The 14124-nt window shown below is 38.2% G+C and overlaps 2 protein-coding genes across 2 annotated transcripts in view; one reads left to right on the top strand and one right to left on the bottom strand.

Moving 5' to 3' along the window:
• The first annotated feature begins 140 nt into the window (after window positions 1–140).
• Window positions 141–7019, top strand: LOC117298434 (eukaryotic translation initiation factor 4E type 2-like). The gene is made up of 7 exons (XM_033781695.1): window positions 141–294; window positions 1004–1082; window positions 2066–2203; window positions 2660–2764; window positions 4098–4250; window positions 4877–5013; window positions 5606–7019. Exons 1-7 carry the CDS (start codon window positions 275–277, stop codon window positions 5646–5648), a joined length of 675 nt encoding a protein of 224 aa, XP_033637586.1. The 5' UTR covers window positions 141–274; the 3' UTR covers window positions 5649–7019.
• Window positions 7020–8544: 1525 nt separating this feature from the next.
• The window catches only part of LOC117298433 (phospholipid scramblase 3-like), a 34077-nt gene continuing 28497 nt past the window's right edge, over window positions 8545–14124 (bottom strand). Inside the window, exon 9 of the mRNA XM_033781694.1 lies at window positions 8545–10276. Within this exon, the coding sequence (XP_033637585.1) occupies window positions 10250–10276 (27 nt within the window). The 3' untranslated portion in view covers window positions 8545–10249. The remainder of the gene's footprint in view (window positions 10277–14124) is intronic.

The raw sequence follows: 14124 nt of genomic DNA on the forward strand, positions 1-14124 counted from the left end.
TAGTTGAAATAATAAGTTTTTTAATTTAAAGAAAATACTTAAATAATACTAATTGCTGATGTTTTATACGAAAATTAATGTTAAATACTGGAACGAGCCTAGTAAATAAGTTACATTTTGCTTGCCAATGCAGTGTGTGTGTGCATTCAGTAGTAAACGTCCAGACTGTCGGTGATTAAAAAAGTTGAAACAACTACATTTTCCCCCTTATTTGGGTCGATTGGAAACGTAACATTTATTTACTCATTTTATATTCAATCTAAACAGACAGAAGATGAAGAATAAATTTGATATGTAAGTATAAATCACGAATTTCTTGCTTGTTTAAAATAAATTTCATTTTTAACCTGACTTCGTCTTAACTTCACAGGCGGGGGCCTACATTATAAAAGTTTACGAACACATTGATAGTCATAGTCCATGCAGAATGTTTAATGTTAGATCTACATATTTTCCAATCCTCCTGAAGATTTCAGCTGTCTTAACGAACGATCATAAACAGCATCTCGATCAGTGTGTTGGTTAATTAAACAATTATAAATGCACTAGCCCCTAGCCCCACTTCACTTGTGTGGCCAAGGATAGCTGAGCCACAAGTGGGGCTATAAATGCACCTGACCTGGCCCCTTTTCATTCACTGCCCCGGCCAGGGTCGTGGGGACGGTGGGACAGTGCATGGAGGTAGAATTGCCACATGTTTCAAATTAACTTTCATGTGTGTACGGCAAAATCAACATTGCAGAGCAGAGTGTGGACCATATATGGTGCATAAATACTGTCCAGTGCTATGTGGTACACTAGTGCAGAAGTTATACAATGATTTATCCAATATTTGTTTTATTATCCCAACCAATCCCATGAAAAAGGTTAGCCACTACTATGCTGCGCTTCCAGTTCATATAATTATAACAAGCACCCTTGGTAACATGCTTGGTTTCATTACCAAACAAATAATAATATTATAATATTATTAAATAATAATGTTGTGATTTCGTTCATGAAGGTTGAAGGATGAAGACAGTGGAGAAGAAAAGGAGGAAATTGATGCATCTAAAGATCACCAATCCGACAAATTTGTTTGGGTGAGGACTACTTCTAACTGCAAAAAAATAGTTTATAGCCTGAGTGACAATTCAACCCTAGCAGAGTATTTGTCAAAGGAAGAGTTTTTCTTTGTTTAGCCTTTGAGAAAGACTCTGCTAGAGTAAAAAGTTTGGGTTAATAATAATAATTTCATTCATTCATTTGCTTTTTATTCCAACTTGGAACAAACCCCTTAACCCCGTGGAGGGTAAGATCAACATTTTAAACTATTTTAATAAAAAATTATTTTAATATACATTGGCAGGAGAAAAATAAAGTCAACAGGGGCAATCAGACATTATGTTTGTCTTTTAAGTTCATAAATAAAAAGACGAATTTGGTAACACAATGAATAATAGATTCATATGTAGGAATCATAAGAAATTCAAATTTTCACGGTTATTAGTAAACAGCTGAAAATGTGCATTATTTCCACTCACAAAGTTAAGCATTTGTTCCCTAAGAGCACTGTATAATGGACAATTGAGTAAATAATGGATCTCAGTTTCAACCTCTAAATTACAATGAGGGCAAATTCGCTGTTCATATTCGATTCCTACATACCTTCTATAAAAAGCTTGTGTGCAGAACATCTAAACCGGGAAAGGTGAGTTCGATGTAAGGAATTATTTACGGAACGTAGATACAACTCAAGCTCAAAGTTATAGTAATAATTATAACATAATAACACAAAGTGTCGATACTAGTCTTTGACAAATACCAATGTTATACACTATGTATGCTTTCGTTTCGTTTTGAAAGGGCAAGGGCACCAAGGCATTTTCTCATTGGTAAAGAGCATCCTATGAGGAAATTGTAAATTTCTACTGGAGCATTTAAAAGAACACTAAGGCATGGGGGCAATCACCTTCAATGCCTCCATGAAGTATCACGCCTGTGCTTTTTAGAGAAATGACATTTTAGGGAATGACGTTTGCAAATGAAAATTGCCAATTTATAATATTTTTATTTTCTCGTTCAGCCAAAGGTGAAGGTTGGTCAGGGTGAGCACCAGTTACAGTTTAAGTATTGCATGTGGTTCTCCAAACGGACACCAGGGAACAAAGCATCATCAACAAACTACGAACAGAACATCAAGACAGTAGGCAGCTTTGCATCGGTAAGTATTTGGTAATCACAAAAAGTGAGACCACTGTTTTGTCTGCGCCCCTTGACACTCAAATAACATGTATGTTTTATGAAATTTGTTTGTACGGAAGCTGATTTCATAAAGAGCCAAGATTTATTCATCTTGACTGTTTAGCAACTCATTTTAAGATGAAGCCGTTTGCTTTCTAAGATCAAATATTGTTAACGTGAGATTAGGTCAAATCTAATTTTAATAACAATCCTTGACTGATTTTCTCAAGTTCTGAAAGTTTAACTTCAATGTTTTAACTATTCTGCTGACAACAAATCAGGTGCTGCATGTTCAAACTGAATCATTGTGTCACAGATATCCACTGAAATTTTAAGTGCTACCTCTAACTTCCTTGTGTAATCCATCAGAACAGCACAGCTATTTTTATTGTGTATTTTATTGTTAAATTGAGTTGCGTGTTTTGTTGGTGTGCAGGTGGAACAATTTTGGACGCTTTACACTCATCTTGCCAGGCCCTGTGATCTCACAAGTAGCAGTGATTATCACTTATTCAAACAGGGTATCAAACCAATGTGGGAGGTGAGTTTGGAAACTGCAGAGATATGTCTGAATTGATGGTGTTTGAACCGTTGTTTATTTATTTATTTATAAATTTTGAGTCTAGCCATCGGACTAGCTTGGTGGTCTAGTGGTTAGATTTGTGCTCTGCCTGTGGATTTTCTTTTTCACAGCACTCGTGAAAGCACCGAGTGTACAGGAAAAAAAGCCCATATTATGTTATAAGTTGTGGTTGCGATGCCAAGGATTCTCAGAAAAATTTATTTAATCACTACACTAGCCATAGCCTTGCTCAAGGCAGTCGAATTATTCACTCCGAAAAAAGACCGTCGCTGTATAAAAACCCACCCGTATTCACTGTGCACAACATCGCACGACACGATGCCCCCGTACACTATCCGCATGCGGAGGCCGTCAGGCCGACAGCCTTGTAGGGTCTGTGTTGAAGCCACTGACCTCATTACTATAATAAGCGAAGAGTTCTCACGGTCAGCTCATTACCATAATGCCCGCGAAAGACGAGACATGTCTACATCACACACTACCACCACGGACGCTCAGCGAGCATGATAGGCATGCGTTATTGGACGTCAAAATGAATAATTCATTTGCCTCACATCCTGTGTTGTCTGATAGGTCTGACGGAATATATACATATTCATGAGCTGCATACTAGCATATCCGAGAGCCCCCCAATTTTTTCCACTTGTGGAAATTTTTCAATACAACACATTAAACCCGGAAGTTACAGACCCGACAAGGCTGTCGGCCTGATGGCCTCCGCATGCGGTTAGTGGTACGAGTGCGGATGACTTGTGTGCACAGTAGTCGTACGATGTGACAGTGTGTATACAGGTTGGTCATGCGGTGTGATCGCACGCACCACGCACAGGGTATATGGGTGGGTTTACAGCGGCGTCTTTTCGGAGCGAATAATGCGACTGCCTTGAGCAAGGCTACACTAGCCACGAATGCCATGGAGAGAACACAAATAAGGAAGTTTCAGTTTTATATCCGGGAGAATTATTTAAGGGACAACTTACACAATAAGTAGCAGAAGAACCTCATAGTTATAGGAGTAGGGACTGAAAACCCGTTCCAGCCAACTGTTCAGATTCTTTGGAATCGTCCAGATTTTTAGATTACAGTCCGCACCAAATCAATCCATTCCTATTTCTGTCGAATTACAGCAATGAACAAGATAAAAAAATAAATCCAAACAGTGCCCCCATCGAGATTTGAACCGGGAGGGAAAAGAAGGGTAGATACCACAACATTCTAACCTGACCGCCCCTGTGGTAAAAGTATCTTGCTGACAAATCAATGCTTTTGTTTTTCTTCTGTTTTCATCCAGGATGATGCAAATAAGAGTGGCGGGAAGTGGATCGTGCGTTTAAGGAAAGGTCTCGCATCTCGCCTTTGGGAGAACCTCATCCTAGCGATGCTTGGGGAACAGTTTATGGTCGGGGACGAGATTTGTGGCGCTGTTGTGTCCATCAGATTTGCAGTAAGCAAAATGCTCTTCCCAAGGAGCTCCATGAAATTGAGCCTAAGGGATTCAACACCTGGTTGATTGTTCAGTTGTTTGATTGATTGATTATTTTTTATTGACTGATTGAGTGATTGACTGATAGTTTGTTGGTCTTGTTTTTTTATTTTTTTATTTAATTGATTTATTTATTACAATTTTGATTTTTCTTTTGTTGGTTGGTTGAGTTTGAGATGATCTTCCCATTAAGAGAACTCAGCAAACTCTTACAAGGGGATATAAACACCAAGCTGGCAACAGCCAATCTCTCTCATACAAACGCCTATAATTATGAATTGCACAAACTAAGAAATTGTTATTCAGTAACTAGACGACAATACTTATTTTAGTCATTGTGAAATCAGTGGTTAGCTTTGTAGGATTTGAATCCATAATCTTGTGATTGCAAGTCCTCGGTCTAATCCGTGGACGCCCACACAGATGGGTGTAATTCGTATTGTTTCTATTGATTGTTTGTTTGTTTGGGTGTTTTGATTTTAAACTGATTGATTGATTGTTTGTTTAGTGGTTGACTATTTGTTTTTTTGTTGTTTATTTGTTTGTTTGGTTGATAAAAATCTTGATTGGTTTGTTTTGATTGGCAGGAGGATATCATCTCCATCTGGAATAGAACGTCGAGCGACGTCACGATTAGTCTCCGCATTAGGGACACTCTAAGGAGAGTTTTAAATCTACCTCCGAACACCATCATGGAATATAAAACACACACTGACAGTATCAAGTAAGTAAACCGGTTCAGAATTTATTTTGTACCCTAACACAGTTGTGTTTTCCGAGTTTTGTGAATCAAAATCAACAGGAAATTACTCCACAGGAAAACAAGTAATTTGCCTGTGGATTTGTTGAATACACATCTATGTAAGGGTAAAAACAAATTATATTTTTTATCCTGATGCAAAAATTAACATCTATTAATCCAGTTCATTTCTGAGGAGTGTTTTAATCATCAAGAACATCATTGATTAAATTCAAAGGCAACACAAAATACCTGTTCTAAGTTAAAACAGAAATAACAAGCAGCAGTTGAACAAAAAGTCAAAACTAGTACACAAACACTGAGACCTAAACAACTATACACAAATCCATTTTAGGTTAATCAGGGTGTGCCTTGAAATCCTACACCGGGCCAGGATTACACTGAAGCTAAGGCATCTGTTGCCCTGATATTGGCCTTGGTGCCTCTTCAAAAGTTTCTCATAGACTTGAACATAGGTCTAAGCAGATCTACGTTGTTGGACCTTGTAGTCATATAGAGACATTTCTTGACTTTCAAGCCCTAATATAATTTCTTTTTTGAACTTTCTTATTTACAGGGACAACTCTAGCTTTCGAAACACTGAAATGTTCACCAAATAACAGATTGGAATTCCAGGTTTGATACTTCACCGAGGGCAATGGAGGGCAATAGCTTCCATGGCCGATGCCCTGGTGCCCCTTGAGATGTTCCTGTAGAACTTTACACTATTGTCATAAAGGTACCATCAACTAAAGGACAAACTGCCTTGCCTTTAACGGGAACAAAGTATCAGGCCTGCTTTAAAGACAGCCACCAACCAAAGCAGCTTGTACGTTTTCTGCATCAATTTCTCGCACAAACAACAAGGATTGATGCTATGAGCTTTTGAACATTTCAAAGATACAGTTTGGGATCACTGAGAACAAGATGGCAAAGATAGTGAATTATATCATTTTGAATGATAGTGACCGCTCTTTAATGTTCTGGATCGGAAAGATTTAATCAAGTAAAGCAAAGGGACAATTTGGGATGACCGAGAGCAATGTATAACCTGGCTGAGACAATGCAAAGTGTGGGGGTTTTGCAATGGAGTCATAGCACCTTTTGCCTGAAAGTGACTGTTCTTCATTGTTCTGGATCGGAAAGAATTCATGCAAGTAAAGCAAAGAGACAGTTTGGGATCACTGGGAGCAACATGTTTAACCTGGCAAAACAGTGCAAAGTGTGCAAGTTTTGCAATTAGACATACATGTAGCCTGATAGTGACCATTTTTCAATGTTCTGGATCGGAGAGAATTCATGCAAGTAAAGGGACAGTTTGGGATCACTGAGAGCAACATATAACCTGGAAAAGTGTGGAAGTTTTGCAATGTAGACACAGCACCGTTTGCCTGAAAGTGACTGATCTTTAATGTTCTGGATCGGAAAGAACTCATGCAAGTAAAGCAATCGTCAATTGGATTTAATGTGCAGAACATCTCTTCTAAAAGTTTTAAAGCAGCAATGGTTGCTGTTAAACTGATACATTGTGTTTCTGCATATCATCATGTTGTATCTCCTAAAATGGAAATTACGCGCAAAATTGAACCTGCAAAATGTTAGGGTGTATTCACAACACGAGCAGTACTGAAAACGAGTATTAAAAAAAGCCCAAGATACAGTTTTTATGCCAGAGCATTTCCGTGCAACGCTTTTGCCAAATAGAGATACAACTTTTTTGCACTAATGCAACGATATGTGTTGGTTTGTGTGTGCATTCTACAATATACTACATAATGTGCAGATTTGAATAACAAAACTGATTTATGCAAAACTCAATTTCAAGTTTCAAGTCTTATTTGTATAATATAAACATGGATGCGCCCACAGTGGCTTCAAAGCAAGTTTAGTTAGAGCTCTGTTATAGCTCTCGATCGTTTACCATTAAAGACACTGGACACTATTGGTAATTGTCAAAGACAAGTCTTCTCACTTGGTGTATTTCAACATATGCACAAAATAAAAAACCTGTGGAAATTTTAACTCAATTGGCCGTCAAAGTTGCAAGATAAAATAATGGATGAAAAAACACCCTTGTCACACGAAGTTGTGTGCTTTTGCATGCTTGATTTCGGGACCTCAAAATCTAATTCTGAGGTCTCGAAATCAAATTCAAATATTTTAGTGGAAGATCACTTCTTTCTCGAAAACTACTTTACTTCAGAGGGAGCCGTTTCTCACAAAGTTTTATACTATCAACAGCTCTCCATTGCTTGTTACCAAGTAAGTTTTTATGCTAACAATTATTTTGAGTAATTACCAATAGTGTCCAGTGCCTTTAAACCCTGACCCTCCAAAATCCTCTTCAGGTTGTTGTCTGATTGCAAACACCAAATACTTATCACTGAACGAGGCAAACCAATACGTTCAAGTCAAAACATTTTGGTGCCGAGTGACCATAGAGAGGAGGATAGTGGAGGATTGGGGACTGTCATGACTGTAGGCCTAAATAACAATCACTGAAAGAAACTGTAATTACACAAATAAATTGTGAGCATAAAAACTTAAGTAACATGCCTGTGATATTTTTTCACAGGACTCGGGAAAGTACTGAGTATACAGTGCTAACACACATCGGTGTATGGGTAAAAAACCAAAATTAATATTCTTTATCTCCGATGCAAATTTAACATCTCTTATATCGTTGCGTTACCCCCTGCCAAAACATAGGATTTTAACTGCCTCTAGCTACTGGGCAACCTTAGTAGTCTAGTTGGTAAGACACTGCTCTAGAATGTCAAGGGTCGTAGGTTCGAATCCCACCAGAGTATCATGCCTGTGATATTTTTTCACAGGACTCGGGAAAGTACTGAGTATACAGTTCTACAATGTAACACACATCGGTGTATGGGTAAAAACCAAAATAAACCATGGAGAGCTGTTGATTGTATAAAACATTGTGAGAAATGGCTACCTCCGAAGTAATGTAGTTTTTGAGAAAGAAGCAATTTTTTATTAAAATAATTGAATTGAATTTGAGACCTTAGCTGAGGTCTTGAATTCAAGGCATCTGAAAGCACACAACTTTGTGGGACAAGGGTGTTTTTTCTTCCCTTATTGTCTCGCAACTTTGACGACCTGTTGAATAACTTTTCATAGGTTTGTTATTTTATGCATATGTTGAGATACACCAAGTGAGAAGAAGGTGTACATGTCTAGTGCCGTTAAAGACACTGGACACTATTGGTAATTGTCAAAGACCAGTCTTCTCACTTGGTGTATCTCAACATATGCATGAAATGTGAAAACTTGAGCTCAATTGGTCGTCGAAGTTGGGAGATAAAATGAAAGAAAAAGCACCCTTGTCACACAAAGTTGTGTGCGTTCAGATGCTTGATTTCGAGACCTCAAATTCTAATTCTGAGCTCTCAAAATCAAATTTGTGGGAAATTACTTCTTACTTGAAAACTACATTACTTCAGAAGAAGAAGCCGTTTCTCACAATGTTTTATACCATCAACCTCTCCCCATTACTCGTTACCAAGTAAGGTTTTATGCTAATAATTATTTTGAGTAATTACCAATAGTGTCCACTGCCTTTAACCACCACTTTAATTACCATAGAGTGGTGGATAGAGGTTGTCATTTTACATCAATCAACTTCCCATGTAACCAATATTTACATTCATAATGTTCACAAAACCTGTCATGCTTATATATAAAAAAAAATATTTATAAAAAAGTAACTATTGGTTATCGACTACGTATTCATTATAATTTTGTTGAGAATTGATTTTACTTCAAATAACTCAATGTTGCAAAAAGACTGGTGCCTATTTGGGTAAATATAGGAACTATGGTTAGGCATGTGGATCCAGCCTGCATATCAATCCAGCCCAAAAATGATAAACAACCAACTAATAGTTGAACAATACACACATAAGTCAAATTATCAACACTAAACTGTAATTCCTTCGTCTGACCTTGTCCTGGGTTCAAATAACTCAATGTTGCAAAAAGACTGGTGCCTATTTGGGTAAATATAGGAACTATGGTTAGGCATGTGGATCCAGCCTGCATATCAATCCAGCCCAAAAATGATAAACAACCAACTAATAGTTGAACAATACACACATCAGTCAAATTATCAACACTAAACTGTAATTCCTTCGTCTGACCTTGTACTGGGCTGTTGTATTACATGTATATATTAATAGCTATCTTTTAACATAGTAAAAATCACAGAGTCGCAACACTAACATCCCAGCACAAGGTTATGAAGAGAATATCTTGAGAATATCACAATTTTGTTCAAAACTTCATGTACACATAAGTGCAGTGCCATTGCCACGAAAGTGTCACTCATATGTAGCAGCAATAGAATAACATACAAGACAAGTTCTCAAATGAAAATAATCTACCCAGCAAGAAGATATAGTTAGTACACATGTTACTGCAAACCAACAACACAATATCAAAACAGGTGAATTGTCAAAAACAAGGGAAAGTACATACGCAAATTTCCATGGATAGACACGCTCCGGTTCTGGCACATCTCAGAGGATTTGAAGAGCTGTAAGTGTACAGACTAAACCTACATGTAAAACAACACACAGCTTATCAGAAACGCCAGAGTTTGTCGAGTCCAGAATGCACTTACTCGCTTGGTCACAACACGCCGACAAGCTGCCCATTGGTAGACTGGTAGACTTGACTCACGTCCGAATCCCGCGAGAGTCTTTTTTTTTCAGTCCCATCGCCTTACGTCAGATCCAATTCCCCCACTACATTTTGACAGCGGATAAGGGAACCTCTCGCACGATCGACTTGAACCAAGTCTATTCATGGGCAGAGTGCAGTGATGTCCAGGGATGTTCGAAAGCGCGTTAGTGTCAACGCTATTTTTTTGTCAGAAGCAGTTATTGTATTTTTTAAGCCGTATTTTTTCTTCTCTCTAACAGCAGAGATTTTATTTTCTAAAACAGCTACCTTTTTTTAAGGACTGGAAAGAATTGAGTTATGCTCTTAAAAACAGTTACACCAACAAACACAATGACTTAATTAAACTCGACTTTGTTAAAATAATAATTGTGGTCACACGGCAACAGTTTTAACATTCAATTCTAAATGAAAGTGATTTTGTCGAACGGCCGAGGTGGAAACATCAAGCTGGACGCCGGTGATGAAAGAAAAGTCCAACCCTTCGGTCTTGCTTGCTCCATGCCGAGTTTTGGTCAGTTTTTTAGGTCATCTCAAAGAACATGTAATCCTGAAACAGACAAGAAGAAGTTTAGTAGTTAGAATGAATGTATTGTGAGTAGGCCTATCATTGCAATCGAATGACCTTTCTTACACAAACTGATGTTTTTTGTCAGAGAACTTCACAAAAAACTTCTGCTATTAAACAGAAGCTGGTTAAAGCCAAAACTGTACCAGCTTTGCATTGTTGTAACTGGTGCTCCACTCAAGTTTTGCTCAGCAAACAAATTTGCTAAGCAGTATGTTCTGCCTACCAGATTTATGAAATTGGGCCATGTACGTTTGATAAGAACGCTCAAACAACTGCGCTTTCAAATATTTAATTCAATTGAATTTTGCTCATGAACATTTTCTTTTTCTGTTTGATAACAGTAAGCACACAATATATGAGCCAACTAGCTTCATCAAATTGTGACCGATCTGTGCAGACTCCTAAAATAAGTTTACGTAAGGCACCATTTTCCGCTCATGGTAAGCAGACTAAACTCAAGAAAAATAGGCCCTGCGCGAACATGCATGTGACGTGTGAATGAAGGAGACAACATCGCGCATCTAACGGGTGCTTAAAATTTTCGAAAGCGCGCAAGACACCATTTTATTTTGCGCATTTTTTTTAACGCGTATGACGCGCGCTCGGGCGCTTCACATGCCGCCACTGTCATTGTACGTCACGTAAAGAACGCAACGCAGCGCAACAAATGAGCGCATTTTGCAAACAAAAACTTTGGCAGTTTTTTTCGGATACAACGTGCAGAAAAAGAAAAAAAAATCAGAAACAAACAAAAGTATCTTGCGAGAAGAAGGTAAGAAATTTGCTCTGATATTTTCTACAACAATTTCGAAATAATTTGGAATCAAAGCAATTTTTCATGATGGTGATTTGCGGTGGTACTAAGGTTGAAGTGGTGGAGTTTGAATCTCCGAGGGAGAGGGTAGTGCCGCAGCCGAAGCCCCGTAAGACCGGGGGCTGGCGCTCGTTCTTCGGTATGAAGAAGAAGCCCAACTACGGGTCCGGGGAAAAGTACAGGCGTAAAGGTTGGAAGGAGATCATCCCGGCCGAGATGTAAGTGACAAAAACTTTCAGGTTTTTTTTCTTCTTCTTTATTTATGCCATCAATGATAATCCTTTGTAAAAAAGTCTTTATTTTGTTCTTGAGGACCGCCTTTCTTAATTCAAAGCACAAAAATAATTTCAAAGTATAATCAACACCCGTCTTACTGATAGCAACATCCATCTTACTGATATCTGTTCAGCGGATAGGGTTTCTTCAAAAATCGTAAACTTATAACCTAAAAAAGAATTTCTCGTAATATCTAGAATGATATTTTGAATGAAGGGAGCAAGAGATACATCAAATGAGTTGTGAAATTGGTGTCATTAAGCTGGACAGCATGATTAAACAGTTATGAATTAAGTTAATATGAAATGTAACATGGTTTTAATAAAAATATAGTACACATTTAAAAAAGCAAAATAATAATACACATTTTGACAGTTTAAAAAATGAGACACAAATCAGCCAATAATTCATGTTTTGAAAAAACACAAGGTGAACAAACAAACAAACAAACAAACAAACAAACAAACAAACAAACAAACAAACAAACAAACAAACAAACAAACAAACAAACAAACAAACAAACAAACAAACAAACAAACAAACAAACAAACAAACAAACAAACAAACAAACAAACAAACAAACAAACAAACAAACAAACAAACAAACAAACAAACAAACAAACAAACAAACAAACAAACAAACAAACAAACAATTAAACAAACAAACAAACAAACAAACAAACAAACAAACAAACACCTCACCACTCGCCAAAAAAAGTGAAGTATGTACATAAAAACATTTTTTAACAATATATAGTTAACTTATAATCATAAATCATACAAGCAAGTTGTCATCGTTACGCCAGAAAGTTGAGCTCCTTTTTTGGAAACATTTTCCAAAACAGAACCGCCAACCCTGGACCCGCCGGTTCCGCTCCAGTGGCCGTCATCCTTGCCGTAGAGAAGAACTCACGGGCAAAGAAGACCAGCCGTGTGGGCGTCCAGCAGGAGGAAGACAACACTGCAAGGAGCGACGCTGCACTCATAGCTCTCTCCAAGCAGGTAGGACTAAATTATGTTAAAGGCACATGGCTCGATTTCACAAAGCACATTTTAAAGGAACACGTTGCCTCGGATCGGTCGAGTTGGTCTTTGAAAAGAGTTCTGTAACCATTTGTTATAAAATGCATGGGTAGAAAGATGTTGTAAAAGTAGAATACAATGATCTACACAAACATGCCTCGAAATTGCTTGGTTTTCTTATTACTTCGTCGACTAACACGGTCGGCCATATAAATGGCCGACCGTGTTAGTTCGCGAGGTCTCGAAATCAAGCATCTGAAAGCACACAACTTCGTGTGACAAGGGTGTTTTTAATTTCATTCATATCTCGCAACTTCGACTACCAATTGAGCTCAAATTTCCACAGGTGTGTTATTTAATGCATATGTTTAGATACATTAAGTGAGAAGACTGGTCTTTGACAATTATCAATAGTGACCACTATCTTTAACGACTTTAAAAAACACTGTACACCGTTTTGCGCGAACCATCTTTTTGTGTGAAATATCAATAATCTTACTTATGAGAGAACTTTCATTTTCACAAACACCCCGACGTGGAGTATCGTTGGAGCTTGTAGACTTTGATTTAAACCAACCTAATCCGCAGATGAGAAAGCGCGTGAGCCGTGGACTCCAGCGTCTGTTTTCCCGAGGCCGACATGGGCACGGGCACGGGCACGGGCACGGGGGGAAAGCTCGATTAGAGAGCATTGCCGAGCAGGATGAACCAGCCGAGGACACCAACGGATCCAAGAAAAAACACGGGTAAATAAAACAGTCATTATTCATAGTTTGTCCTCTAGTTACAACAGAATTACCCATTCGAATCCTTGTATTGATATTTACCACACCTCACCCTTCCTGAGTTCAAACATAACATCAGTGAAATCTTGTGAGTTTTTTTTCTGTAAGGGGAGGATGGGCCCAATTTCATAGAGCTGCTGCACACAAAAATTTGCTAAGCATGAAGTTTCTTCCCCGATAAAAACAGGATTACCACCCAAATTTCCATTTGCTACATAATGCTTGTTACTGGTTTTTAGCTTTTGTTTGCTTATCCTGAAAATCACATGGAAATTTGGTTGGTAAACCTGTTTTCATCAAGGAAGAAATTTCATGCTAAGCAAAATTTTGTGCTTAGCAGCTCGGCACCATGAAGTAGATCAGTAGAAGTTGCTTATTTTATTTGGATAACCAGCTGAATAATTGTTAAAAGTCTGAATTCAGATAAAGGTCTAAATTTTTCTCATTGGTTTACAGTGAACTCGATGGAGCCGGTTCCTCCATGAAGCTGCCTGTCTGCAACATATCCTTCTCGTCCATCAAGATCTCGCCGAAGACATCTCTTGAGATAGCAGCAGAGTCTGAGGCTGCCAAGGTGGCACCGAAGAGTCAGTTTCCAGAGCCGATATTGGTGGCTAACAAACCGCCATGCAAGCCGGACATGAAGGTCGAATCCCGCAAGTTCAAAATTCGCGGGACTCACGCGTGAGTTGCTAACGCCACAATTCTAAATTTGTGTTTACAACAGTGTTTGTTTGCATAGTTATGATAAAGTTCGAAAATGGCGGCCATTATAAACGCCGTCTTGGATTTCGGAAAGAGCACCAGAGGGAATTTCGAGGATTTCTAGTATGTTATTCTATACAAATTCCTGGACTTATCTTGAAAAATTATAATAATGAGCTAATTCCAGGTTATACTCTTAGACCCCCCCCCCCTTTAACAAAAAA

Source organism: Asterias rubens, chromosome 13 (genome assembly GCF_902459465.1).
Source record: "Asterias rubens chromosome 13, eAstRub1.3, whole genome shotgun sequence".
Classification (NCBI taxonomy): domain Eukaryota; kingdom Metazoa; phylum Echinodermata; class Asteroidea; order Forcipulatida; family Asteriidae; genus Asterias; species Asterias rubens.

What these genes read in the sequence shown, in the direction of transcription:
- LOC117298434 (XM_033781695.1), top strand. Translation starts at nt 275, where the DNA reads ATGAAGAATAAATTTGATAT. An exon ending in GTATCAAACCAATGTGGGAG is followed by an intron (nt 2,765 to 4,097) that starts GTGAGTTTGGAA and finishes GTTTTCATCCAG; the next exon opens with GATGATGCAAATAAGAGTGG. An exon ending in TTGTGTCCATCAGATTTGCA is followed by an intron (nt 4,251 to 4,876) that starts GTAAGCAAAATG and finishes TTTGATTGGCAG; the next exon opens with GAGGATATCATCTCCATCTG.